This window comes from Plectropomus leopardus, chromosome 9 (assembly GCF_026936395.1).
Source record: "Plectropomus leopardus strain MGB_pleo_1.0 chromosome 9, ASM2693639v1, whole genome shotgun sequence".
NCBI classification, from domain to species: Eukaryota; Metazoa; Chordata; class Actinopteri; order Perciformes; family Serranidae; genus Plectropomus; species Plectropomus leopardus.
The window spans coordinates 2,276,680-2,303,043 of NC_142184.1; the positions used below are offsets into that span (position 1 = coordinate 2,276,680).

Below are 26,364 nucleotides of genomic sequence, written 5' to 3' on the forward strand. Positions count from 1 at the left end.
TTAACCCTTGGCAGGAGCAGTTGTAATCAAGTATATATATTTTCTTCATCTGCCTCAAATAAACATGGGCCAACATTTCTTACCTTAATGTACAAAACACCAAATGTATATGACCTTAATATAAGGTTTGTACTGAAAATCTGTATTGTAACAGCGCAGTAGACATTTGTTGCAATCAATTTGCTTCACTAAAAACTTGGCAAAACCCAATTTGATTTTATACAGATGTTTATATACAATGCATTTTAGTATTTTGATTGTATTGTAATTCTATTCAGTTCTATTTTTATTATGTTGAACTATTTGTTTTTTAACCATACATTTTTTTTAAAAACATTTATACTAAATTCATCATAATATGTATTTATTTTGATATTTATTTTATCTGTTTAGTTGTTTATTTTACTAACTGCTTGAATATTTTCACTGGCCTCCATGCTGCTTTCAGGTTTATTTATAATGATGAAAATAGTGCACCAGAAAAAAAAAATAATAGAAATATTATACTTGTCTACTGCAGGGTGGTGTGCTCAGCTCTGGTCAAATAGCAATGGGAGAGTAGTCTATCTCCTATTTTTGGTGGGGTTTTTTCTGCATAAAAAATAATTGATTACAAATTAAGTTTTCTCATAGCTTATTCCAGTTTCCCTGGTAGTTTTAAAAACTAAATTTCTAAATCTGTTAATTAATTGCAGTTTGTGGAACATTACATACCTAGGTGCCAATTTCCCTTTTTGCCTGTCTTGTAAAAAACCAATTAGCTCAGAATTCAAAGGTTTAAATACTTGTGAAAGGCATCTGAATGTCGCCCAACAAAAGTGATGTCGCTCCAGATTTTAAAGGGTTAATGCAGGCAACACTTTAACATTTTTATGACCTTAAAAATACAAAACAAAGGGTCTATTCTTTGATTATGTTGGGTATAATTCTGTGAAAAGAGAAGTTCATATTGAGGAGGCTCTATGTGAAACTGAAAGAAGAAAGTTAAGACTTAGAGTCAAAAAAAAGGAAGTGACATTAAACAGATGATTTTTTTTTTATCTTTGTATAAAAACTCTGCTCTGTTTCACAAACTGACCACACACCAATGACACTGTGAAATTCTGCATTATTTTAAATTTATCTGATTCTTCTCTTTAGCTTCTGCAACCCAAAAGACTGTAGAGACTTTTCCGCATCTCTTTGCAGTTATTTTGTGTCTTTCGGTAGTAATTCTGAATCTTCTGGAGGCTCTTGTCATTTCTCATCTCTTTGCATTGGTTGGGTCATTAAGGGTCCTTTGGTGGTTGTTTTGCATCTCTTTGCAGCTCTTTGTGGTCATTTTGCAGTTTTTTATTTTGTGTCTTTTACTGTTGTTGTGTATCTCTTTGAATCTCTGAGTGCCTTCTCGTGGACAATTTGCATCCCTTCGTGGTCTTTTTGTGTTTTTACACTTTGTGTCTCTGGTCATTCTGTGTCTCTTGTGTCACTGGCCTGAGTAAAGTGTGCAAATATATGTGTGTCTCATTATAATACTCTTGTGCTGGAAGTATGGATGAGTGTTTGCCGAATGTGATTCTAGCTTTGTGGATTGTCTGTCTGTCAGTCTGCTGCCCTCTGATGTTCAAACCTGTGAAGCACAGGGTACAAAACTGGTTCAAATACAGACGAAATTCAGACAACATTAAAACCAATTTTCTTATTACAGTTTTTGTCAACTGCTGACACAATAAATGAAACGTGGATCATCTTGATCTTCATCATCTCCCTCTCAGTGTAACGGAGTTAAGAGATAATGTGATCCCACTTGCCATATAAAACACACTACAAAACACGGGAACTGGGGTCTCCTATTGTAAGTAAAGGCAGCACCCCTGTGGTTTAGGGTCGTGCACCCCGGGGGGTAGCAACAGTCTGACCTCGCTGCCTCCGGGGTAGGTGCATGAGTATGACCTCTGTCTTTGTTTTATATTAATTACTTTCATTTTAATATTAAGGAGTGGTTCAAGTTGTATTTTGAATCATAAAGCTCCCGTTGACGAAGTTGACGATATTTGTCTTTTATTTCTGTTTACAAATGGCTAAAGTTACACATGTTGGCTAACTTGCACTTTCTTTTCATTTTACTTCTTGCAGCCGTGTATGTGTGTGTATAAACGGCGAACTGGACTGACTGTGTGTTAAATCTCCATGCCAGGTCAGTCCAGATGAGAAATAAACAGCGAGCATGCCAACGGTGAAAAAGTCTGCCTTGTCACTAAATACACAACGCAAGAGGAGTACAAGGACCGCTACATCAGCACAGTACAAGTCTTCCTGTTGCAAATGTGTGGACACTCTTTCATCGGTTTCACACATTTTCAAACTCTTTCTCAAAACAGTTAACACTGATTTATGGGCACCTTTCAGGACATTTAAGGTTACCTTACAGATATAACAATCATAAACAAAAACATATCAAGACATCAGTAAAACAATGATAAATAATATACAATAAAAAGCTAAAAAATAGAAGTAAAAGATCGACAACAACAGTAGTCACACAATCAGTCTATAAAGGTGTGTTTTTTTCCCCTGTGATCTCAAAAAGACCCCAAACTCTCGGATTAACTGTGTTAAACAAGACAGCATCATTTCACAGCTGATAGAAATTACATTTGTAATTATAAATACACCTGGGTGAAACTTCTTTGCACAACTCCTAAACTAGCAATAAGTCCTCATCCATCGATAAAAGAGGCAGCTCTGTGTTGCTGTTTGCAAGCATGGATCAAAGAGAGAAAATATGCATATTCAGTGTTTCTGAGTTTGAAACTATAAAAACAAGACTAGGTGAAAACCTAAAGCTGCTATGGTCCAGCCAAAAAAAAGAATAAACATAAGAATGATGTGAAAAATGTGATAGAGTACAACACTGTAGACACTTTTTATAGTTGTTTGTATTTCTGAATTTAGGAGACATTTTTTATTTTTTATTTTTTTAATTTTAAAAATGCAGCACAAAAGCTACACCATAACAAATGTCTGAATTTGTCTAGTCCAGGTGCTTACAGTAGGTCTTATGTTTACGAATGTTAATGATAGGTGATAGATATAGGTGACATGGAAAAAGCACAAAAATAGTTAAGAAAACTGTTGTAGAACTTTCTTCTTTTTTTATGTATTTTATTTCCAACATTTCAACAGGGCATCTCCTACGGTAATGATAATAAATTTAAAAAAAAATGAAAAATTGCATGTGCAGAGTGCAGCAGGGTTCACATGATTTAAAAGGAAGTTTATTTTTTCCGTATCTTTTATTTTATTTTTTTAATTTTAATACATGACATTTCCTGAGTCTCAGTTGTTTCCCCATTTCCCTTTAAGACGTAATTCACCGTATATAGGGGCAGTTAAAAAACTCACGGCGCATTTTAAAACTGTGCCGGTGGGAAACCGTGTGGAAGAGCTGCTGCATATCACGAAGTTCAGCTTAAAAAGAGCCGAAAAACAGTAAAGTATGAGTTTAAACAGTTATTTAAGAGTCTATATTTTACTATAAAAGTTAAAACTCTTTAGAGAGTTTTCTTCTTAATTGATTAGCCGGATTCACCTGCCTCCGTAAATTAAGAAGAGATATGAAAAGATAATCCCCCCACACTAAATATAATTTGATGTTGCTAACTACTCCTTCAGTAGTATTTACATCCAGATACATTTTTTACTTTTATTGCAGAGTTTTGTTATTTAAATGTATTTTTGTATTGTTTCATACTTAATTCTATTATCTGAATGACAGTGTTTACCTAACTGTGGGGACAGATATTATTCTACAAAATCTCTGTTTTATATTCAGCCAAGATTTGTAGACTAATGGCTGAATATAACTGAAGTAATTTTTACACACACTCATATGCTAAAAATCCACTATATAAAATCAAAACAAAAACAAGAAATTATACATGATTATTTTCTAAATTAATTGAGTTAACTTATAAACCATCATTAGTCCGAATCATAAATATCAAATGTTTTTGTCATGATGCCACTACGTTTTTAAATGGAAAAAAACCCTACAAAAATTTTTTTTTATCACAGCCTAGAAAATGCCAATGATTTGCAGCAACATTAATTTTTGTACATTATTATTTTTGGTGCAGTGCAGTTTTGCATACAAGTCAGGCTATGAAAAATGTCATATGCGAATATGATTTTTATGATGATTTTTTTAAAAAAAAAATTTAAACCGACATCAGCCCTAATCATTAATATCAAATACTGTTTAATGTTCAGAATTTTAACCCTTTAAATGCCAGGCTTTTGTCATTATGCCACTATATTTATAGATGAAAAAGACACAAAAATAATTATTTTCAATATACTACATGCAAAATAGACTATTTTTTGATTATCACAGTCTGGGATATGTCAATGATTAGCAGCAACATTGATTTTGACAGGTCACCTAGTGGAAATAACATGTTGTTTCTCTATATGCTAAATATGGTCAAAAATACCTCATCAGGCAGAAAATAGTAAAAATCACAAATTCTGCGTGCTTTACCGGGGCAAATAAATAAATGAAATGCAGCACATGTAGAAAACATTAAAATTGCATTCAAAAGATAATAAACATCAATTTGGAAGAGTAAAAACAAACAATAAAGGACAACAAAACAATCAAACAAGCTAGTGAACATCTGCACAATAAAGAAAAAGTTCTGGTATTGGAAAGCTACTGTGAACAGTAATGTTTTAACCCTTTGAAACCTGGGAATTGGTTTGATTTCTATCAAAAACGTGAAGTCGTCTGAAAGCGGCGCACAAAAAAAGGTTAGACTGATGGAGAGAGGAGGAGAGTAGAGCTCTGTGTGTGTGTGTGTGTGTGTGTGTGTGTGTGTGTGTGTGTGTGTGTGTGTACGTGTGTGTGTGTGTGTTTGGAGGAGGGACTCCATCATTTAAAGAAGTGAGGAATTTCCTGGTTCTTGAATGAAGAAGGAAGAAAGTCAGCGTTAAACCATCAGTCTCAACATGAAACTCCATCACACTTTGATCTGCTTCTTCCTCCTCTGTGAGTACATTCACTTTATTTTTCTCTCTAATTTCCCTCTAATTATTGCTTTCTTTAGAAAAACAATTGTTGTTTTATGTGATTGAACTTAATGTTCAGAGTCAGGTGTGAGCCGTCAATCAGTAAACTGTTTGCCTGCTGAGCCATGGTGAAGAGAAAGTAACAGAAAGACGGATATTTGTACAAAAAACAATGTCATTTTGGTAGATTTTTGCACAGAACAAGTACTACAGATTTTAGGTATTTTAGAGAAGTAGCTCTAATTAGAGTTTTTTGTTCATTCGAGCATGTGAGCAGTATTTTAGGAGAGACTTGGATAATTTAGTTGTTTTGCGTGAATGTGCAGGGTAACAGCATTTATGTGTTTTGTTTCTTCACCCCAAGTGTGAGTGGAGTTTTTGTCGCTTCCCAAAATTCAAAATACCTGATGTATGTAGTAGAAAAAAGATCTTACATATTACAGACAAATAAAGACCTGTGAGTTTCAGCCAAAATAAAGCTAGCAGCATTTTGAAACAGTGGTGTTGAAATAATGGGTTGTTGGCATACTGGTTCCCTAAATCATTCTGTTAAATGTGATTTAGCAGAAAAGAGAAAGAAAACTAAGATTTGGTTGTTGGATGTGTCTTCAATAAAGATTTGAAATGCTCTAGCGTCGAGGCAGATCTGATTTTAAGTGGAAAGCTTTTCCACAGGTTTGGTGCAGCTACAGCAAAAGCTCCCCTGGTTTTAAGCCTTGTTTGGGCACAGCCAGGAGCAGCTGGTTAGCAGACCTCAGTGCTCTGGCTGGAGCATGAACTTAAAGCAGTTTGTTTAAATAAGGCGGTGCCAAACCATTAAGTGCTTTAAAAGTTAACAACATCTTAAAATCAAATTCTGTAATGAACAGGGAGCCAGTGCAGTGAACGCAGCACAGGCGTAATGTGGTCCTTCTTTTTAACGCCTGTTAGGAGGCGAGCGGCTGCATTTTGGACCAGCTGCAGACGTGTGATGGACGACTGGTTCAAACCAACATATAGAGAATTACAGTAGTCTAGACGAACTGTTATGAAGGCATGTATCAACCTCTCTAAAACGTTAAGAGGGAAATAGGCTTTCACTTTGGCTTCCAGCCTCAGCTGATCGAAACTGGACTTTACTATTGAAGAGATCTGCTTGTCAAATTTAAAACCATTATCAAAGAAAACACCAAGACTCTTCACAGAAGAATGAAAACTAGAGGCAAGAGGGCCAAGAGAGCCCATATCAAGCAGCCCAGTGTGTCCGTCCATTTTATTTTCAGTTAGATTAAGACAGTTTAAGAACATCCAAGTTGTAATGTCTCTTAGACAATCAAGTAAAGGCTGCAGTGAACCCTTACTTTTTAATTTCAACGGAATATAAATTTGTAGGTCGTCAGCAAAACAATTAAAGTGAAACATTATGTTTTTCAAAAATAGAACCTAGAGGCAGCATGTGCAATGAAAAAAGAATTGGGCCCAAAACAGAGCCTTGTGGGACACCACAGGCGATTGCAGCCGCCCCAGAGGAAGTATGACTCAAACCACTGGTGTGCAGCACCTGTAATCCCCACACATTTTTTTTAAGTGGGACAGGCGAATTCTGTGATCAACAGTATCAGATGCAGCTGATAAACCTAACAGAACCAATATGGCAGAAAGCCCAAAGTTAAAACCAGATCATTAAAAATTTGTAAAAGAGCCGTTTCAGTGCTGTGGCGAGGTTTAAAACCAGACTGAAACTTTTCAAGTGCGTCATATTGGGTTAAAAAGTTTTGCAACTGTGTTAATTTTAGACAGACTTTAGACAGGAAAGGCAAAAGGAGGACAAAGATACGGTTAACACAATCAAAGACTGTGGTTGAAGTGGTCAGCTCCCAGTGTGACAATGTGGATCTGTTAATGTGATTTAGAAACTACTGTTATAAAACTGCAGCATCTTACATACAGTACTTTCAGTAAGTAATGACTTTTCATCTTTTCATCAGCTTTGCAGGATGAAAAATCTGGTCTCATCAGTGCACAAGTCTATCCAAGAATTGAAGGAGAAAATTTCACAGTAAATTGCCTCTTCACCTTCTCAAGAAACAGGAAGTATTTTTGTAGAGACAAATGTGAACAAAAAGACACTCTTATTGAAACAAATGGGGTTAGAGCTCGGGAAGGCAAATACAGCATTGAATATAAACGAGAGAGAGAGCTTTCTGTGACCATCACTCAGCTGGCAAAGTCTGACTCAGGAGTGTACGGATGTGGTTTGGGGTTTACCTCACCGGTCAAGTTTGAAATCATTGTTGTAGATGGTGAGTTTCTACTAAAAGTCATGAAAATATCTTTTCTTTTCTAAAAAAAAATGATGCATTTTGTTCTTCTTTTTTCTATTATTGTGAAAACTGATAGATGCTCATTTAAAACCAACAGGTGAGCTGCAAAAAGTGTGACACTCTCACGCACCATTAAAACTAACTCGAAATGGATCATACACATACCCACTTATTGTCTCCAGTGATAGTTTTGTGTTTTTATATTGCTGGCAGAAGCTGATAGATTAAAGCACATGATTAATAGTGTGTTGAACAATTTTCATACTTTTTCCTGCAGAGAACTGTAGGGGAGTTTTTTTTAATTTATAGCTATTTACTAGTGTTTTTAATTTGTTCATCTACACTGCCCAAATATTTATATGACAAAATTAAGAAAAAATTATCTCATATGCAGAGAGGCAACTAGCATGTACAAGTGTCATTCCAAGCAAAAATCTATAATTTAAAAATATATAAAGTTGGACTGTCCTTATCTCAAGTTGCAGCTGTTTTTAATGCATTACTGTGCAAATCACAGGCCGCAGATATCTTTCCTTTATTCCATAAATATTAGTCTCTGATCAAAGTGGAGAATTTTGATCGCTTTAATGCAGGGATAACCTGAGCTTTATATTTCTGCCAAGGACTATATTTTAGGCCCAAATGCTTGAAACTCCCATTTAATGCAAAAAAAAAAAAAAAAAGGTTTTAAGCTAGCATGAGGTGGTATTTGAGATGATTAAAAAAAGCCATATTTCTCGAAACTGCAATGGAAACCCTTTTTAGTCTTTTCCAGGTCACATGATGCTGTGTCTATGTGCTCTCTCATGATGCAGCAGGAGCTACAAGAGCTGTTATTGGATCACATTCATTTTTGAATCCACATTTCATCACATTTTGTGAAATCGTGGACTATCAGCTCCTAGAATCTCTCTTAAGGGGCTCGCCTTTCCATCATGGCTCCATAACACGCCTACGTGGCCTCTGATTGGAAATAATGACGGCTAGTGCAATGGCTGCAATAGAAATAAAGCTGCTAATGTTTTGAACATCCATCACCATGGTTACTGGGATGTTATGACCAGAGAAGTCACACAGCATCACTCAGTGGAAACACAGTCAGCTTAATGCTAAATTTTTGCACAAATCTGTAATGGAAACCCATCAAATGATTTGGTGCTGTGACCTCAGACACAACCTGCTTCTGTACTCATGAAAGTCGGCACAGAGTGGATACAGGAGCAGCACCCAGTGCCCGACCTCACGTTTTCCAGGCGAGAAAAGCAGTATGTGTACGGCGCCTAAACCACCGCTGCCGTTATTCTGTTGAGCCAGTGCGGAGGAGCGACAAATCCTGCATAGCGTGCCTTTATCAAATATGATCAAATCAAATTGTTCATCGAGTGGGTTTATGATGCACTGAATCTTAAATCACAGACTGGTTGAATTTGGCAGCTCCCACTGTGACTGTAGGTCAGATTTAACAAAGCAATTCTTGTGATTTCTTATACAAACTATGGATAGTAACTATTGACTGTTTATCATTTCAACAGCACTGCTGATGGGAGGTCCCTCTGATGAACACACTCTCCACACACAACCTGGAGGAAATATTGTAGTGGCATGCTTCTTTAATGTCTTTGAAAACAGGAAATACTTCTGCAAGGAAGAGTGTAAAAGAAGTAGCATTCTTGTTGAAACGACTGGCAACAGAAATCAGAGAGGCAGACACAGCATCAGATATGTAAAGGAAACTTCATCAGGTTCATCAGGAGTTTTGTATGTGAACATGACTCAGCTGTCCAAGTCTGACTCAGGACAGTATAGGTGTGGTCTGGACTCTTCCTTCTATGTAGATCCCTACCGCAGCTTTGAGGTCACTGTCACAGAAGGTGAGTTTCCACTTGAGATTGATAAGATTTCCAGTGTCATGGCATCGAGGGCAGAGGCTTCAGACTGGGTCGCCAGGTACCACAGTAAAAATTAAATGTAATGTATGAAGGAGATCTCTTTAAGGCTAATCAGGCAACACATATTCCACATATAGACGTGAAAAACATCCATTTTAAATTGGTAAATAAGCGTGAGAAATTACCAATCGGGGCAGAGTGGGAGATGGGTGAAAAATCAGGAGAACCTGCGAAAATATTACATTTCCATCAGTTGTCCAATCATGTTTTTGTTGACCGCAGCTCCAAAAACTTCAAGACCAAACTTAAATCCAACAACTGTTTTACCACCAGTCCCATCAGCTTCCACATCAACAACCACACCAAGTTCAAACTCCAACTCAGGAGGCTCCGCACCTCCTGGCACAAGAACCACAGGTACGTGCCCACACTAAGTTTGATAGATGAAGCTGTTAAATGTTGATTCTGTATATATATGTCAATGTTTATATGTAAAATACATTTGCATTTTATTTTTGCTAGCTTATGAGTGTATTTAATTATTTGTTATTGAAAGATATAGCTTCATTAAATGCAAATGACATATAAGTGTCAGAGGTAGAGTGGGTCGTCTTCTAATCAGAGGGTCAGCGGTTTGATCCCCAGCTCCTCTGGACAACATGTCGAAGTATCCTTGGGCAAGATACTGAACCACAAATTGCTCCTGATGCTACGTCATCGGAGTGTGAGTGTGTGTGAATGATTACTGAGTAGCAGGTGGCATCTTGTACGGTAGCCTCGGCCACCAGTGTGTGAATGTGTGTGAATGGGTGAATGTGACATGTAGTGTTAAAAAGGAGTCTTCGAGTGGTCAATAAGACTAGAAAAGCGCTATACAAGTATAGTCCATTTACCATTTACCATCCAGATTTATTCCAAACAGCATGCATCAGTTAGTCCACATTTTCACAACCAGCCAATCATAAGCGCTGTCTTTTCTTTAAGGCTGCAGTCACAGCTAAGTGTTCATTTGAGTTAATATAAGATGTTAATCATTGAGCTTTAGAGCTGCTGGTAGATATATTATTTTATTATTGGACAGAACAAGAGTAGCCGTATCCCCCTGCTTAAGTTAATGTCTGGAAGTCTGGCTGAAGTTTTCTGTCTTATGATTTTATTGGACACCTCCCAGCCAATCAGGAGTGTGTATTTTCCAAAGACTATCAAAGTACACAAGTATGCTGGTAAAGTATGTCAACTGTATGCAGAAACTCCCAAATTTAACATTGAGGTCTAACCATACAGGTATAAAGTGTTACTGCATGTATTTATATTCAAGTGTATGCACATGTATACAAATATTTAGTATGTGTAGCTCACTGTATGAGTAACAAACTTGATGTTCTCCTCAAATATCTACAGATGTGCTGCTGTATGTGGGCCTGACGCTGATCGTCATGGTTATGTTATCACTGTCTGTGCTGATTGTGTGCAGAAAAGTGACTTCTAAAGCCAAAGGTGAGGCAACAGGAAACGCACTCAGACACAGGCAGGAAACCATAACTCGGACACTTCCTATTTGTCACATGAAAAAATTAAGGTTTTAACTGTTTGTTCTCTTTGTGCATAAAAAAAGAAAAAAAAAGAAAAAAAAGAAACATTTAAAGTTATTTATTTATATGCACAACATTTCAGAATTAGTTTTTGTGTAATGAGTCCAGTGGAAGAGTCCTAGTGTTTTGTCATTTTCTAAACTTACTGCTGTGTTTCTCAGAGCCTCCTGCGGAAACAGAGTTCACTTCTGTCACAGAGGTGAGTTTGAGCAAATGTGACAAATTTGAGCATCATTAGTGTTTGTAAAACCAGCTGATATTCATACAAACCAAACTCCTTTTCTCTTGTAGACAAACCAAGTGTACGAGAATATCAGAGAGTGCAGAAGGAGCAGATCTCCCCCTGTGAGTATCACTTCAATTTACACTTAAGCCAAATATAGCAAACCAAAAGGAGCTGAAATCAACATTCGCTACAGTGTTGTCACGGCAACTAATTCTCAAAAAACAGTCAAACAAACGTCAAACTCATGCTGATCAAGGCAATATTTAGCCTACAAAGTGATCCGAGTCTTTGTTTCACGTCAGCTGTCATGTTTTACTTTGATGCTCAGCAACACGAAACGCAACCTTCGTCAACTCTAGTTGTTTCTTTCTCCCCTCTGTTAAGCTCCCGAGAGCAGCTCAGCTCCACCCACTGCAAAACACCATACACCGTAACAAAAACACTGGATAAGATTGTATAATTATATTATTTGCTAAAGTTATAAACACTCATTTCATTTTAGCTTGGTGTGAGAGTGCAGCGTTTGCTGTCAGCTGTAGCATGCTGTGTTTCTCCGCCATGTGGAATTTTTAGTGATGGCGAGATGAAGTGTCATGAAGCGTTGAAGCTTTCCATCCAATTGGTTCACTCACGTCCGAAGCTTCACGGTGCTTCATTTGCTCTACTGTGCCATCAAGTGGACAATAAATGTGAAACGGGCAGAGTGATTATAATGACACCATGGTTTTGGTGCGTGAAGCTATGAATTGAATTGTGCTTAAATGATAATGCCAATAAACCAATAATGCACTCATTAATAAGCTCGAATAGATTGCAAACAAACACACAATAAAGTCCGAAGTCAACAAAATGTGAGAGAACAGTGGAGGTATGTTGCGTTTCGTTGCCCCTTATATTTCGAATCGCACGCCAAACCCACGAACCATTTCCTGAATCAGTCACATGGTACAGCCGGCTCCCGAGGGTTTGAATGTTACCACATACGTCATCGGTACAAGCCTCGATACGCGCTTCACAGAAATCTTCATGAATTACTTGACACACGCTTCGAAGCCTCGACACGGAAAGACACATCACTAGGAATTTTTAATTTTTAATTTTATTAGGGATGAAACGATTCACTCAACTCACGAGTCGATGCGATTCACGTTATGACGTTATGATTCTCACTTTTTTTTTAAATACAAAATGAGATTTTAAAAAAATGACTGAATAATATATTATTTCAAACAAAAAATATACAACATACTCAGTCTTCTCTTCTTTTTAAGATGAAATTAAAGAATCTCTTTTTGTTTCTGAGGTATAAATGCAAAACAAACTATGCAATGAATGCATTTCTGGACATTCACACTGTCCCCTGCTCTCTTTCACTGGGACAGAGGAGGCTGCTGTGGAAAGGTTAGGGTTAAAAGGTTAAAGGGTTAAAGGTTAGCTTTAGAGGGGAAAGCAGAGAGGACGAGTTTGAAGAACTAAGTTGGTCTTTTCTCACTCGTGGTGATAAGTTGGGCTGTTTCTTTGGCTCATGTACTTGTTTGGGCCAGCCTGGTTTGACCATGTAGTTTTTGGGGTTTTTTTTAGCCGTGTAGTCGTTGTTAAGGCGTAATGTGTGTAGGCGGGGCTGACCGGAGCTCCTCACCATGATGCCGGCTCTCATGCTGCATCGTGGTTGTTGTAACATTTGTGTAGTTCAACACCCTCTATCAATATTTGCAGACTGTTTTTGTCTTTTCTGTTATCTTCTCGCCTTTATTACTTTATGACTTAAGGAGGCTCAAATGTCGCCACACTGATTTTAAACTGGAGGGTGCATCCTTTATTTTTACGTTGCCAGTCGCCTTGCTTTTGCTTCGTCTTATTTACGTTGGCGAGCTGTCTCTGGTCTCGGACATGACGTAGGACGTTGAACATGTTGCGACGTGACGTGTCGAGCAAGTGAAGCCAAAAGTAGATTATGCCCTCTGCTGTTCAAAAAGATTATCACATTCATTTTCATCTCACTGATTTGAATCTCACGTTTAGTATTGGTTTTTAACGCACCGCAGCTGCTTCTGATTAAAGTTGGACGTCAGAATAAAACAGTCCTTCAACAGTTTGACCTCACCTTGTTTTTTTTTTGTTTCCAGGCCGAAGACGACTGGAGTAGACTCACCTACTCTGAGTTGGATTTTTCCAACCGCGGCGTCGGCTCGTCCAGGAGAGCCCTCCGTAGCGACGGTGACAATGTTGTGTACTCGGTTCCTCGAGTACAAGCGAGCTCTGAAGCCAGCCGTGCTGAAGATCATCTGTCCGTGTACTCTAATGTTACTTAACTCCAGAGCTGCCACATTTAATCTCACAGTTGGCAACAAAAAGCTGGTTTAAATGAATGAACTGTAAATAATGTGGAACATGCACACAAACATCTTTCTGTGTGATATGACTTGTATTTATGTGATAAAATGTTCTAGTTCTGTCTTTAGTAACATCGCCATAAATGTGATACCTCAACAGTTTTTGGTTAAAGGGACGGCAGGATCCAGACCTCAATGCACGCCTTTAGTATAATGTTATATAATGTAAATGATGTGTGTGTTTAGATTTTATACATTTGTTTATTGAATTTGAAGATAGAAGGTAAATTTTTATTAGTCATTTTTTAAACTTTAACAGAAAAATACACAAACAAACAACAGTCAAAAACAGCCATAAGAATAAAAATAAAAATCAAAATCAAAATAAATCTAAATCAAACATAAAAAAAACTGGACATTAGTAATAAAACAGACCAGAAAAAAAAAGATGTTATCACATGAGTTGCAGGTTATTGACATATGACACATTAATACAATTAACCTGTTAGACTATAACCATTCAATTCAATTTTCTGATCAGATTAATGACCGATGGCCAGACTTTGTGAAAGAGTTTCTCCCTGTTTGACATCATAAATCTTATTTTCTTCAAATATGTAACATTTACTCATTCCCTAAGCCACATATCAAAAGTTGTTGGTTTTTTTTAGATTTCCAAAATTGTAGTAGCAATTTTCTCGCTAGCATTGTGGACGGAGAGATGATCTGAGCTTCATATTTACTCACTCTGCTTGATTTAACTGCCCCAAATTGTGATATAGTAAGAGAGGCAGCAGGAGAAGCCTTGGTAAAAAAATGAAATGATGAAAATGAAGTGACTTCGTGGCATTGAAAGAATTTGCACCTTATTAATGTTTTTAATGTCTTAAATTATATTTTATATTTGCACTCTTTATTAATTTGTATTGCATGTATTTGTGCCAAATGTGTCTTTTTTTGCTTGAACACCAAATCATACTGAATGTACAATCAAAAACATCTGGGGAAGAGAAACATGCCATACACCTGCAGGTGATGGAGAGAGGAGTGTGTTTGTGTAGAGGAGGAACTCTAGTGTTTAGGGAAGTGAGAAGTTCCTGGTTTATCAGTGAAGAAGAAAGAGACGCAGCGTTAAACCACTGCATCATGAAAGTGTGTCGCACTCTGATCTGCCTCTTCTTCTGTGAGTTATTCAGTCATTTCCTCTATTGCATCATATGCTTTATACACTTATTTTCTTTATTTTCACTTGATAAGCTATAGCAGATGTGTACTCAACAGATGACATGATTTGTCATGTCTATCTTGTGCTTTTGTATCTGTCGATTTTTGTTTCTGTGTTTAACTTGTAGGGACTGTTTGGCACTTCATAGGCACTTTTCTTTCTTAATTTTTTGATTATTTTGGCTGTACTCATGCATATGGCATACATTTTGGCAAGACTTAGTACTCTTGTTCAGTCTTATTTGCAGCTCAGCTCCTACAATAAGTCTAAAATACACTGTGGAAACTAAATAGTTACATTCAGACTGTTCAGGTCAAAAAATGCTCCATTGAAACCCATTCAAAGTGACATTTTTGATCCCACAGCCATCAAAGCAGAAAAACAGGACTTGTATTGTATTTTCCACCTGATGCCGTCATTTTTTAAACCATTCTTGGCATATGGAGGAAATACATGCTATTTCCACGAGGTGACCTGTCACAGTCAATGTAGCTGCTGATCACTGACATATCCCAGACTGTCAGCAGCAAAAAGAGGAAGAAGAAATAGCATGAAGTATATTGAAAATAATTCATTTGAATGTTTTCATCTAAACACATAGTGGCATTATGACAAAAAGAAAAAAAACACAAAAAAAAACAAACAAACAAACCAAAATTTAAATGGTAAAATTTGGAAAATTAATGAATATTAGATATTTATGATTAGGACTGATGTTGGTTGAAAAACTTAATGAAGCTAGAAAATCATATTAATGTATCATATTTTTTAAAGCCTGAATTTTAAAAGTGCATTTTGTGTACTTAGTGGTATGAGCATGAATATTTGACACTGCACAAAAATTAAACAATATATAAAAATCGATGTTGCTGCAAATCATTGACATATGCCAGATTGTGATATTAAAAAACCAAACTACTCAGAATGTGGTATATTGAAAATAATTAATTTTTTGTGTTTTCATGAAAAAATAAAGTGGCATCAAGTCGAAAAACCTGGCATTTAAATGATTGAAATTCTGAAAATTAATGAATATTTAATATCCATGATTAGACTGATGTTGGTTTAAAAAACAAACTCAGTTAAAGTAGAAAATTATACTGATACATAATATTTTTTTAGCCTGATTTTTAAAAGCGTGTTTTGTGTGAACAGCAGTTTGAGTGTGATTATTTGATACTGCACAAATAATAATAATAATAATAATAATAATAATAATTATTATTATTATTATTATTGTTGTTGTTGTTATTGTTGTTATTATTATTATTATAATTATAATAATAATTATTATTATTATATATAGGTGCAAATCAATCATCATTCATTTCGTGTGCAGAAACATACGTATGTGTAATATAAAGCAGCCTTAAGGGTTAATTGCTGATTTTTTTGTCTTCTTAACAGTGCTGCAAGGTGGAAACACTGCCCTCGCCGATGCAGGAGAACCTCCCATCTATACAGGAACCGAAGGAGGAAATATTACAGTTAAGTGCACTTTTACTGTCCCTGGAAGCAAGAAGTTCTTCTGCAAGCAAGAATGTAAAGACGGCGTCCTCGTTCAAACGGCCGACGACAAAGCTAAAAATGGCAGATACAGCATTGATTACAGCGAAAAGCCTTTTCTGTTGTTCCCTGTTCTTAGTGTGAGCATCACACAGCTGAACAAGTCGGACTCAGGACGGTACAGATGTGGTCTGGACAGATGGATTTTAGACTCACACAAGGAGTTTGAGATCATTGTCACAGATGGTGAGCTGCCGGTTTTTCAAAATATATGCAGCGTAACAACTTGCTTTATAATTCTATAACTGCTCACGTTGATAAATTCTCACTTCAAACGAGGGGTGAGCCATATATTGAATATACTTGATGTATCTCCGCTTGTTCCACATGCAATATATAAAGTTATTATATCGCTAACACCGAGTATAAATTGTCACGTAAATTTTATAAGCAACCGGCGTTTCAGTTCTCCCGCTCTCTCCTGCAGCTCTCCGCCTCTCACAGACACACACACAGAGCAGGGCTTTTGCAGAGCTCCAGACCGTCACTATTTAGTCACATTTTGGAGCACTGCTGTGATTTGCAAATATTATTAATATCTGAACTGAAGAGACGTTAGTTTGTTTCCAGCTTACAGAGAATAAATCATCAGGTTTAAGGCTAACTTAATGAGTGGTGGCGGCACTGTGAGCCGGTGAGCCGGTGAGCCGTTTGTATCTGCAGAGCTCCAACTGCGACTATTTAGTCGCATTTTGCACCAGTGCGACTTAAAACATCAGTAATATCTGAACTGTTTCCCGCTCACAGTGAGTGAGTCCTCAAGGCGCCGTGGTATCTGTTTGTTAACACCCAGCTGTTGACCAGAAACTTCAAATCCACAACAAAAACTTCAACGTGATGAGCCAGATTCTTCAAAATAAAAACTCCTTGGTCCCCTTTTCTTTTATTTAATCATAACAATACTGTTTAAAATTTCATTAAAAAGTACTTTATTTAACCTCCTAATGGGGTGTTCAAATTTATAATATGATGTTAGCTACTTTATTAACAATGAAGTTAATTCAATAATTTTGTATTTTAGTAGTTAACATTAGTTTAAAGGACATTTAAAAATATCAAGATAAACATTTTGTATCATAATATATCCTTAAAAAAATCGCCATATTATTTAAAGCCATATTGCTCAGCCCTACTTCAAAGCAACATTTCCCACTTTAAAATGAATGCGTGATAAGCTGAAGCTGTGACACAGGCACACTTTAGTTAACTTAAATATGATTAACAAGACATCTTTTACCTTATAAGGTAAAAGATGTCTTGTTAATCATATTTAACACTTTATGATATAAAGTGTTCTTTTTTATGATTAGAAATTACAAACTATTGAAAGAAATGTTGCCACACTTCTCCCACTGTGTATAAAATCTGATCATAATCATTTTATTGTGTCCTCGTTGTTTACAGCTTCAACCACTTCAAAACCAAACTGGACTCTGCGACCTTTTCCAGCATCAGTCCCATCAGCCTCCACACCGACAACAAAACCTCCGAGTTTAAGCTCCATTTCAGGAAGTTTCACACCTTCATCAGCTTCCTCTCAAGCTTCCTCTTCCACCCAGTCTGTGCAGCTGCAGACTCACAGAACCGCAGCGCCACCTGCAGGCCGAGGTACGTAAACAGTTAAAGTGTTTCTCTGCTGCAGCTATGACTGAGGGAGATGACTTTCCTGGAGTGCACACAAACCTTCACGCTTCACTATGAGACGCTGAAAACATGAAGATGACACAGATTCAGTGAAGTGCTGAGAGCGGTGAGGTTGGGCTCAGGCCACTGCAAAGATTTAACGTGCACTGAGAGCATTTCCAAACAGGAGCATGCTCTTTTTGACATCTTTTCTTTAAAAAACTGTCAAATCAATCGAGTCTTTTTGTTTTTGTGCATTCAGTACTCGCACCCTGCCTGATTTTGTCAAGTTGCAGAATTGGTTGATTTTGTGATTTTTCTCTGATATTTGTGCTTCAACCTTGTGTATTTAAATGAGTAGGCTATGTGGTTCAGTGGTGTATTTTTTTTGTCTATTTTAACCCTTTAAAATCACAAAGACTGCAAACACATTGACTTGATTTCTTTCAAAAACGTGAAGAGGATAACGTGCAACTTAAATGAAATGGCTCCGAAATTAGAAAGAAATTAGTTTAAAAAAAATTAAAGAAAATTTACCAGAAAATAAAAAAAGGTAAAAACAACACCAAAACAATGGCCACAGAAAATGTTTAAAAAAAGAAAAAAATATACATTTCTTTCTTTCTGTAACATAATGTTAAATATATTATTAAGAGAATTAAAAAAAAGACATTTTTCCCTTTGTTTTTTGATAATATTTCAGAATCATCTCAAGATAATTTTCAGATAATTTCCTTGTCACAGTTTACTGTCTTTTTGCAGTTTGCAGGACATTTTTGCAAAGTTGCTCATTATGTTTTTCATGTATTTTTGGAAGAAATAAACCCATTTTCAGAGGTTTAAATGTGAGGAAAAGGCATCTGAATACAAAAAAAAACTGATGTAGATGCAGGTGTTAAAGGGTCAGTTGTGTTTATTGTTTTGTGTTTTAAGTTCAGTCCAGATGACATGGATCTCAGATATTTGGCTGTTTGTTAGTGATAAAAAATACATTCGTCTACATAAATATTTTGTGTTTATATTTCACATACAGTGGCTGTTAGCAAATCGTGCAACGTGATGCAGCTACGTCAAAAAACAGACGTATTGTAATAATTGCTGGTTGTTAAAGATTTAAGATAGCATAAAGCTGCCACCACCTTTGTAAATCCGGTCTGGTCCGGCATCAGAGGCAAAAAAACATACACCCCAAAGGCTAGGAATGTAATACACAAATAACCTTTATTAGGATCACAAATTCATAAAAACTGAGAGACAACCCCACACAGGAATCCCCATAGAGTCAACCACTAAATAATTTGACAGCCCTCCCCAGCCCTTAATACACAACACTGCAAGTGAATTAAGATAACTTTGCTCACACCTTACAAAGATCCCTGCACACAGCACAGCAAACAGCACTCTGCACACTCCTAAAACACTATCAGGAAGCACAGCACCCAATATGGACTGCTCCAATATGGACTATCTCGCCGGCCTGGCGACGACACCCCCCCATGGGGTGTAAGTCTTGGATCCTCCCGTAGAGTCAGAAAGCGCACATGGGAAGAAACAGTCAAACAGCCAGAGCGCCAAAGCAGTGACGGAGGACAACCTGCCCGCAGCGGCTGAACGGCGTGAAGCGTTTGTTGGGCAGGAAGGTTGCTGATCCGCCCAACGCTGCACAGGCACCTTCTACTCCCCGGTCCCTCGCTACCTAAAGGAGGCATCCAGCCTCCCCTCCAAACACAGGAACACTAAAAGTAGCGAGCAGCACCCTCCCGCCACGGTGCCGCAGCCACGGACAAGAGTCCAGTCTTTCTCACGCGCCGTTCTCCCGGACTCTGCCCACCTTTGAGTCAGTGTGCTCCCTCCCCCATCCGAGCACAGGTGACAGTCATCAGTCATCAGGTATGTGGGAGTCCCTCCCCACACTCCTCCATAGGCAGAGGGTGACCCTCCCCCTATTTCCTCACTACAGTATGTTCGTGTATTTGTGGGACACTCATGAATTCCTGCTGAAATTTCAGCAGTTGTTTAGAGTGGCTGCGATCAGCTCGATCGGTCGCCCGGTGGAGATCTGAAAGCTACTGAGTGCGATTTTTTAGTTATTTTTGTAAACATTGTGATTAAGTGTGTATCTGCCGGTGCTGCATGTTACATGTGTATGTTTGACCACAGAGAAGCTGCTGTCTGTGGGTTTGACTCTGGCCGTCAAGATCGTCCTGTTGTCTCTGGCTGTGCTGTTCTTCTGCAGGAGGAGGGCCAGTAAACCCAAAGGTAAGACAACACACACACACACACACACACACACACACACACACACACACACACTTCTTTCCCACTGCACAAAAACCCACAAAAAAACACTAACTGTATTCGATGGGAAAGGTTAAGATGCTGCTGCAGTCTCGAGTGTTTCTCAGCTCCGGCTTTAATAAGCAGCGGTGAAATAGTGCTGGGCGGTAAGACCTAAAATTTATATCACAGTATTTTTAACGATTCAGGCATTTTCACAGTATATCACAGTATCCCTCCTGTAACCTAATTTTGAATGTATGATTATGAATATTGTTTTGTCGACTTTTTTTCTAGTGATTTGATAATTCTGTTATGATTTTCTTTCTTCTCTTAAAGATAACTTTCAGGTAATTTTCTCGTAACCTTTTACACATTTTTTTGTGATTTGCAGGAAATTTCATATAAAGTTGCTGATTGCCTTTTTTCCGCATGTTTTTGAAAGAAACGAAACGATTCGCTTAAGTTTCAAAGGTTTAAAAACTTGTGAAAGGCTTCTGAGGGCAGCACAAGAAAAATTATGTCGATCTAGGTTTCGACAGTTAAGTCGTGAAAATCTTCTGTTTTCATGGTTAGATTAACCGTCAGAATTTGTCAGAATCAGTAAATTGTACATAAAGTCAGCATGCAGCCGTTTAAAAACTCAGAGTGAATCTTAGATGGCCTCAGCGGTTCGTTATCTTTATGTTTTTGCTGAAATTGAAACAAAACCGTTCCGCTGAACATTTGTCTTTCAGATCCTCCGGCGGACACAGAGCACGCTTCTGTCTCTCTGGTGAGTTTTAGTAAATGACACACATCTGAGCATCATTAGTGTCGATGAAACCAGCCGATATTAACGCAGAACAAACCTGTCTTCTCTCCTGCAGACCAACAGAGTGCAGGAGGACGGCAGAGAGGACAGACGGAGCGGGTGTCCTCCTGTGGACATCTCCACAGTTTACACTTGTGTCAAACCAAGTGGAGCTGAAACCAGTGACGACTACAGCTCCACTGCAGCTGCCTCCCAGTGCAAAGTAAGGACAAACTCCCAGATTCAAAGATTCAGTTAAATAAAGCTTTTTATTTACTCTGTCCCCTGTTTTCGTTTGGATCTAGACTTTTGTTATGTGGCCTCAAACATGAATGCTTCACTGTACAGAGGAGCAAATGTGTTGTTGTTTTGGTCTGTTTTCTGCAGATTACATGTCGACAACTTTGTTTTGATTTTTAAATAACCTGCAGCTTTTCTCGAGTTTAGTCAGTGAATAAATCAGTTCCATATTAGAAAACTTGAAACTGGTCGTTGCTAATTGTAGCGGCTGATGTGAAACACAAAAATGTGAATGTTCCTGTGGAGAGTCGGTGTTTGTCTGTTCTGGGCTGCTGATGCTGATGTCTGTAGACGAAGACCTGCTCCCTGTGTAGATGTAAACGGCTCACTCTAAGGGAACGAAAACACAACTCTTATTTTCAGGTGATCATAAACTAAAGAAAACACATTAATTATATTGTATTCCATTTTTGCCAATTTATCCCCCTAAATCCTGCACACTGGAGCTTTAAATAAGAGAAAAAATAATAATGCATCTATTTTGTTACGTCAAGATAAGGTGACTTTTTGCCATTTAAGAAACAATAACCCGTCCAGTTTGTGATCATATCTCAAACCACAAGCTTCTTCTTCTTGTTTCGAAGAGGAAGTTTCCTCTTAAACACTCAGGTTGTGTGTTTAAATGTGAACAGCGAGAGGGAGGAAATGATACTGTAGCAAGACTAAGAAATTTATTTGAGTATCAGACACAAGATTTGGAGATAAAACTCTGAATGGTTTACTTAAAAAAAGCAGACACACTGAAGTGAGACTGACGTCACAAAATCAGCAGAGCTTCCTGCTGAGAGCAGAAATGGACGGCACTTTTTTTGGCTTTCAAGGTGTAAAAATATGAAGACCACAGTAGAGCGCTGAAACATTATTATTGTCATAATTTTAACTGGTGTGCACAAGCGTAAAAAAACATAATCTTTTGGGTCTTTGCGGGGCTCGTATGGTCATGGTAATTTACAAAGGCCTTGAAAAGCTTGCAAAACTAATAAATTGCCAAAATAACTTCCTCAAAAAATGTCAAAATAATCCAAAATATCCAAATTATTTCTTTTAAAAGTCCAGTCCCTTACTTATATTTAAATATTCAGTTCTTAATCTGATAATTGATTAATTACTTATAAAAAATAATATCTTAAATAGCTGTTATATAATAAAAAAGGACAGATAAGGAGCATCAATGTTCGCTTCAAATATTATGCAGTCTTTAAAAGTTGCCTAAAAGTTATGGAAATTTATTGGTCAAATTATGCATGAACTTGCCTATGGGACTCCGTAGGTTATGGAAATAAGGTTAAAGTTACAGTTTTAAGATTAAGAAGTCCAGTAGTAATAGATCTGTTTTCCTCCTGCAGGCTGCAGATGACTCACGTGATCCCACCTACTCTGAGGTGCATTTCCACGTCACCCGTGGCAACGCCAGTGACGCTGTGTACTCCGTGCTTCAGGTGAACGCAAACTCTGGTGTCGGCAACAAGGAGGACGCTCCCCCGCCTCTGTACTCCACTGTGACTTCACCTCTGCAGTAACTTCAGCTCTGCAGCTGCTACGTTTGCTCTCTCAGACCAGCAGGTGACGGGGGGGGGGGCTTACATGACATCTGATTTTTAACATTGTCACAAAATTGCTGCACTAACAGTTTGTGTTTGAGCTACTTCTAATTTTAATTATTATTATTTAACTCTATTGTTTAGTCAGTCAGTTAGGAGATCTCCAGCCCATTAAAGTTCAATTCCCAGTCCTTTGCACCTGAAGGGCCAAATTTTAAATCAGAAGTTGGATAATTTAATATTTATTACATAGGCGAGGCAGCTTTAATTGTATAGCACATTTCATAAAGCAGGGCAATTCAAAGTGCTTTATCAAACAATAAAATATAAAAACATAGTAAAATATATAGATTTAAAAGATAAGATGTAAAAGTTAAAATCAGTTACTGAATGTTTTTGTAAAATAAATAAAATAAAAATCAATATTAAAAGTGCAAACAAGAGATGCAAAGATAAAAAGATCATTTGAAACAATTTAAAATCAAATTTAAAATAAGTTTGTATTCAAGTCAATTCCCAATCGTTTGCACCTGAAGGGTCAGATTTTAAATCAGAAGTTAGATCATTTCATATTTATCATGCAGGCTGCAGGCTGCAGGCGTGTGACGCAAATGATGATTCACAAGGTGCTGTCACATCTTCATCATCACAGATTTTCCATCATGCAGAGAGACGTGCTGTTCACAGAGAGTCCTGTAGGTGGAGACATTAACACTCACAGGGACACTTTGACACTGACAAACGTGTGTGTGTGTTCTGTCTTTACCAAATTAGATTTTTTAGATTTCTGCAGTAATCAGTCAGCATTTCTGCCTGGTAGCTCACATTAGTTGAGTCTTTTTGTCAATAATGAATGAAAGCGACTGAGCTGGTTTAAATTGTTAATTGTGACTCTTCAGAGTGTTTCGCACCAGAGACCGTAGTGATATTTCATCAGTGCCTCGTGAGTCAAATCTTTCCTCCTGCTCAGATAACAGATATTGATTGGTTACTGTTTTTATATTGATAACTGCAAAAACGATGCGTAAATCTCATGCAGGGACACACTCAGAGATGGAGCAAAACAACCAAAGATTGATGGAAGTAAAGATTTTGTGCTTTTCATTAACAGCAAAATGCATCATCTCCCAGTGCTGTTGCCACAGAAGTACTTTTTTGTGTTGCAGTAATCTATTACAGACAGTTTAAGTTTGGTTCGGTTTAGAAAAAGAAAATCTCTTTGTTAACTTAAGAAAAGATTGCTGTTTCAGTTGAAATAACCTCATATGGGATGTTAGTGTCGGAAACTTAAATACTTTGCTTAGTTTCATAAAATGTCTTAAAAGACACTGAATTCAATAATTGTAAAATGAGGCCTTAGTTGGTATAAAAGTGTATTAAAGCAATCTTAAAAATGTATTAAAAACATTAAGAGTATGTTAAAACTAGATTTTTATTATATATTGACATTCTTCGTCCTACATCATGCATTATTTGTCTTGTTTTAATTTGATCCAAACTCGACCCTATTTAAACCTCGTTTGTGTTCAGTTGGATTGTTTGGCTTTCTGTTGTGTTGCCTGCTTTGGAAACTCTGTTTTTAAAGGCGCTATATAAATAAAGTGATAGTAATTATTTCATTTTATTTTAATTATTTTTTTTTCGAGGACTTTAATGCGTGAACAGAATGACACATTATTAGATCCAGGGCTTTTTATTTTATTTTTTAACTAATTTTGTATTTTTTAAATTTTTTTGAGGACTTTAATGCATGAATGGCACACTATTAGATCTGGGGATTTTCGTTTTATTTTTTTAATTAATTATAGATTTTATTATTTTTTCAATTAATTTTATTATTTTTTCAATTATGACTTTTTAAAAAAAAAGTTTTCTTTTTAGTCTGTTTTTCATTTTCATTTTATTTTATTTTTTTAACTATTTTTTATTTTTATTTTTTGAGGACTTTAATGCATGAACAAAATGACACATTATTAGATCTGGGGCATTTAATTTTATTTTTTTGATTATCATTATTAATCATCACTATTATTATTATCATTATTAGCCTATCGTTATTATTGTTATTGTTATTATTATTTTAAAATATACATACATACAGGTTTTTTCAGACTTGGGCCTATGCCTAAAACATTTGGGGCTGAAGCGAGGCTACTGCTTTAGATTAAACTGAGGGTAAAAGTAGTTTGTTACTGGGATCTAGATTTCGTGTGAGGAGCTGAATGTGAATTAGTTGTTGTTTGTCGGGGTTCATGTTCAGGTTAGGCTTTAAGGAACGGATAAAAGTACAGCGATGTGTGTGTGTGCAGCAGTGTGTGTTTTACAAAGAGAACGGAGGCGGCAGTGGGCGCAGAATTCATAAGCCTAATGGGTCTAATTTCCTGGCAGGATTTATTGATGTGTAATTAAATAAAAGTGTTAACTCTAATACATCTTCACGTGTCTTTCTCCTCCTCTCTCCTCCTTAACTCCTCACTCGCTCATGCTCTCTCCATCCTCACACTTAAGATGACGGAGATGACAGGTTGTCTTTAAGCTGTAGAAGGGCTCTGTGTGTGTGTGTGTGTGTGTGTGTGTGTGTGTGTGTGTGTGTGTGTGTGCGTGTGTGTGTGTGTGCTGCACTTTCTTGGTGTTTTGTATTCCAGTCATAGAGGCTGAGTCACATTTACGGTAAACTCTATCCATATTAGAAGAGGATGCGCGTGCGTGTGTGTGTTTGTGTGTGCGTGTGCATGCATGTGCATGTACGTGTGTGTTTGTGTGCTTGATGACATGTCCCAGACGATGCCAGACATGAGACAAGGACATGCAAGAGGATAGAGAAAGATCCTCATCTGCTGTATTGATCACTGCATCCCCACTACACACGCTCACACACACACACACACACACACGCACACACACACACACACACACACACACACACACACAGGTTAAGTGAATTAAGGCTTAAGTGAGGGAAGACTTGGGGATGGAGGACAGGGTGGAGGCAGGGGGACGGTTTGGGAGGAGGACGGACGACCTGCAGGAGTTTAGAGGAGATAATGGAACGGCTTGAGAGGAAACTCAATTTGCTGAACAGAAGGAGATCAGAGGATGGAAATGAAAGAGCGGGCGGTGCAGGCAGACATGGAAATAACCAGGTTTTGTCCAAAGGTCACGGTGGTCGGTGTTTTTTTACGGATTATTTTTAGCTGTGCTCGTCGTGCGGCTCTGTGGGTGAACGTGTGTCAGTTGGTCAGTCTGTCGCTTTGGTCCAAACCAGTGACTGTGTATATAGGTGGACGACTGGGAAACAGGTGAAAATGCATCAGTCAGCTGGAAAATAGTAAAAATTTTAAATCCCTAACGCCAGGATAAATGCCTAACATGATAAAATTTATGAGTTTTTGCTGCAATGACCAAAGGATTAAAAGATACAACTTTTATAAGATTTGATGGATTTCCATTTGGCCATTTTTCTCCATCATTCATCCAGTTGCACTAATTTTTCATACACACACCACACCCTCACACCCAAACCAACACACCCATACTATTTTGGGACAATTCATTTATGCAGTTGGCCTGCAGGGCTTCATATTGTAGGAGACTAGAAAAATTGGACCAAAGCCTGTCGATGATACCTCTTCAAATATGGTAAAATT

The 26,364-nt window shown here is 37.4% G+C and overlaps 2 protein-coding genes across 6 annotated transcripts; both read left to right on the forward strand.

The window, feature by feature from the left end:
* Positions 1 to 4,953: 4,953 nt before the first annotated feature.
* Positions 4,954 to 15,481, forward strand: LOC121947233 (uncharacterized). 4 transcript variants are annotated; one of them, XM_042492189.2, is made up of 8 exons: positions 4,954 to 5,029; positions 7,017 to 7,331; positions 8,885 to 9,223; positions 9,524 to 9,658; positions 10,643 to 10,738; positions 10,995 to 11,032; positions 11,125 to 11,178; positions 13,186 to 15,481. In XM_042492189.2, exons 1-8 carry the CDS (start codon positions 4,990 to 4,992, stop codon positions 13,369 to 13,371), a joined length of 1,203 nt encoding a protein of 400 aa, XP_042348123.1. In that variant the 5' UTR covers positions 4,954 to 4,989; the 3' UTR covers positions 13,372 to 15,481. The 4 variants fall into 4 exon arrangements, with proteins under 4 accessions (XP_042348123.1, XP_042348124.1, XP_087937757.1 ...); XM_042492190.2 differs by having other exon boundaries at positions 9,575 to 9,658; XM_042492191.2 differs by having other exon boundaries at positions 4,969 to 5,029; positions 7,017 to 7,087.
* On the forward strand, positions 14,323 to 25,145 carry LOC148188631 (uncharacterized). Of its 2 annotated transcripts, XM_088081630.1 has the most exons (8): positions 14,323 to 14,575; positions 16,025 to 16,369; positions 17,588 to 17,791; positions 19,967 to 20,065; positions 20,821 to 20,858; positions 20,953 to 21,099; positions 22,523 to 22,739; positions 23,302 to 25,145. In XM_088081630.1, the coding sequence occupies exons 1-7, from the start codon at positions 14,323 to 14,325 to the stop codon at positions 22,694 to 22,696; spliced, it is 1,260 nt and encodes a 419-aa protein (XP_087937756.1). In that variant the 3' UTR covers positions 22,697 to 22,739; positions 23,302 to 25,145. The 2 variants fall into 2 exon arrangements, with proteins under 2 accessions (XP_087937756.1, XP_087937755.1); XM_088081629.1 differs by having other exon boundaries at positions 22,523 to 25,145.
* Positions 25,146 to 26,364: the final 1,219 nt, after the last annotated feature.

Excerpts from the sequence above, each read along its gene's own strand:
- LOC121947233 (XM_042492189.2), top strand. The coding sequence starts at position 4,990 with ATGAAACTCCATCACACTTTGATCTGCTTCTTCCTCCTCT. Across the intron at positions 9,659-10,642 it reads TCCTGGCACAAGAACCACAG|ATGTGCTGCTGTATGTGGGC; the intron begins GTACGTGCCCAC and ends AAATATCTACAG. Across the intron at positions 11,179-13,185 it reads GAAGGAGCAGATCTCCCCCT|GCCGAAGACGACTGGAGTAG; the intron begins GTGAGTATCACT and ends TTTTGTTTCCAG.
- LOC148188631 (XM_088081629.1), top strand. The coding sequence starts at position 14,323 with ATGTATTTGTGCCAAATGTGTCTTTTTTTGCTTGAACACCAAATCATA. Across the intron at positions 17,792-19,966 it reads AGCGCCACCTGCAGGCCGAG|AGAAGCTGCTGTCTGTGGGT; the intron begins GTACGTAAACAG and ends GTTTGACCACAG. Across the intron at positions 21,100-22,522 it reads CAGCTGCCTCCCAGTGCAAA|GCTGCAGATGACTCACGTGA; the intron begins GTAAGGACAAAC and ends TTCCTCCTGCAG.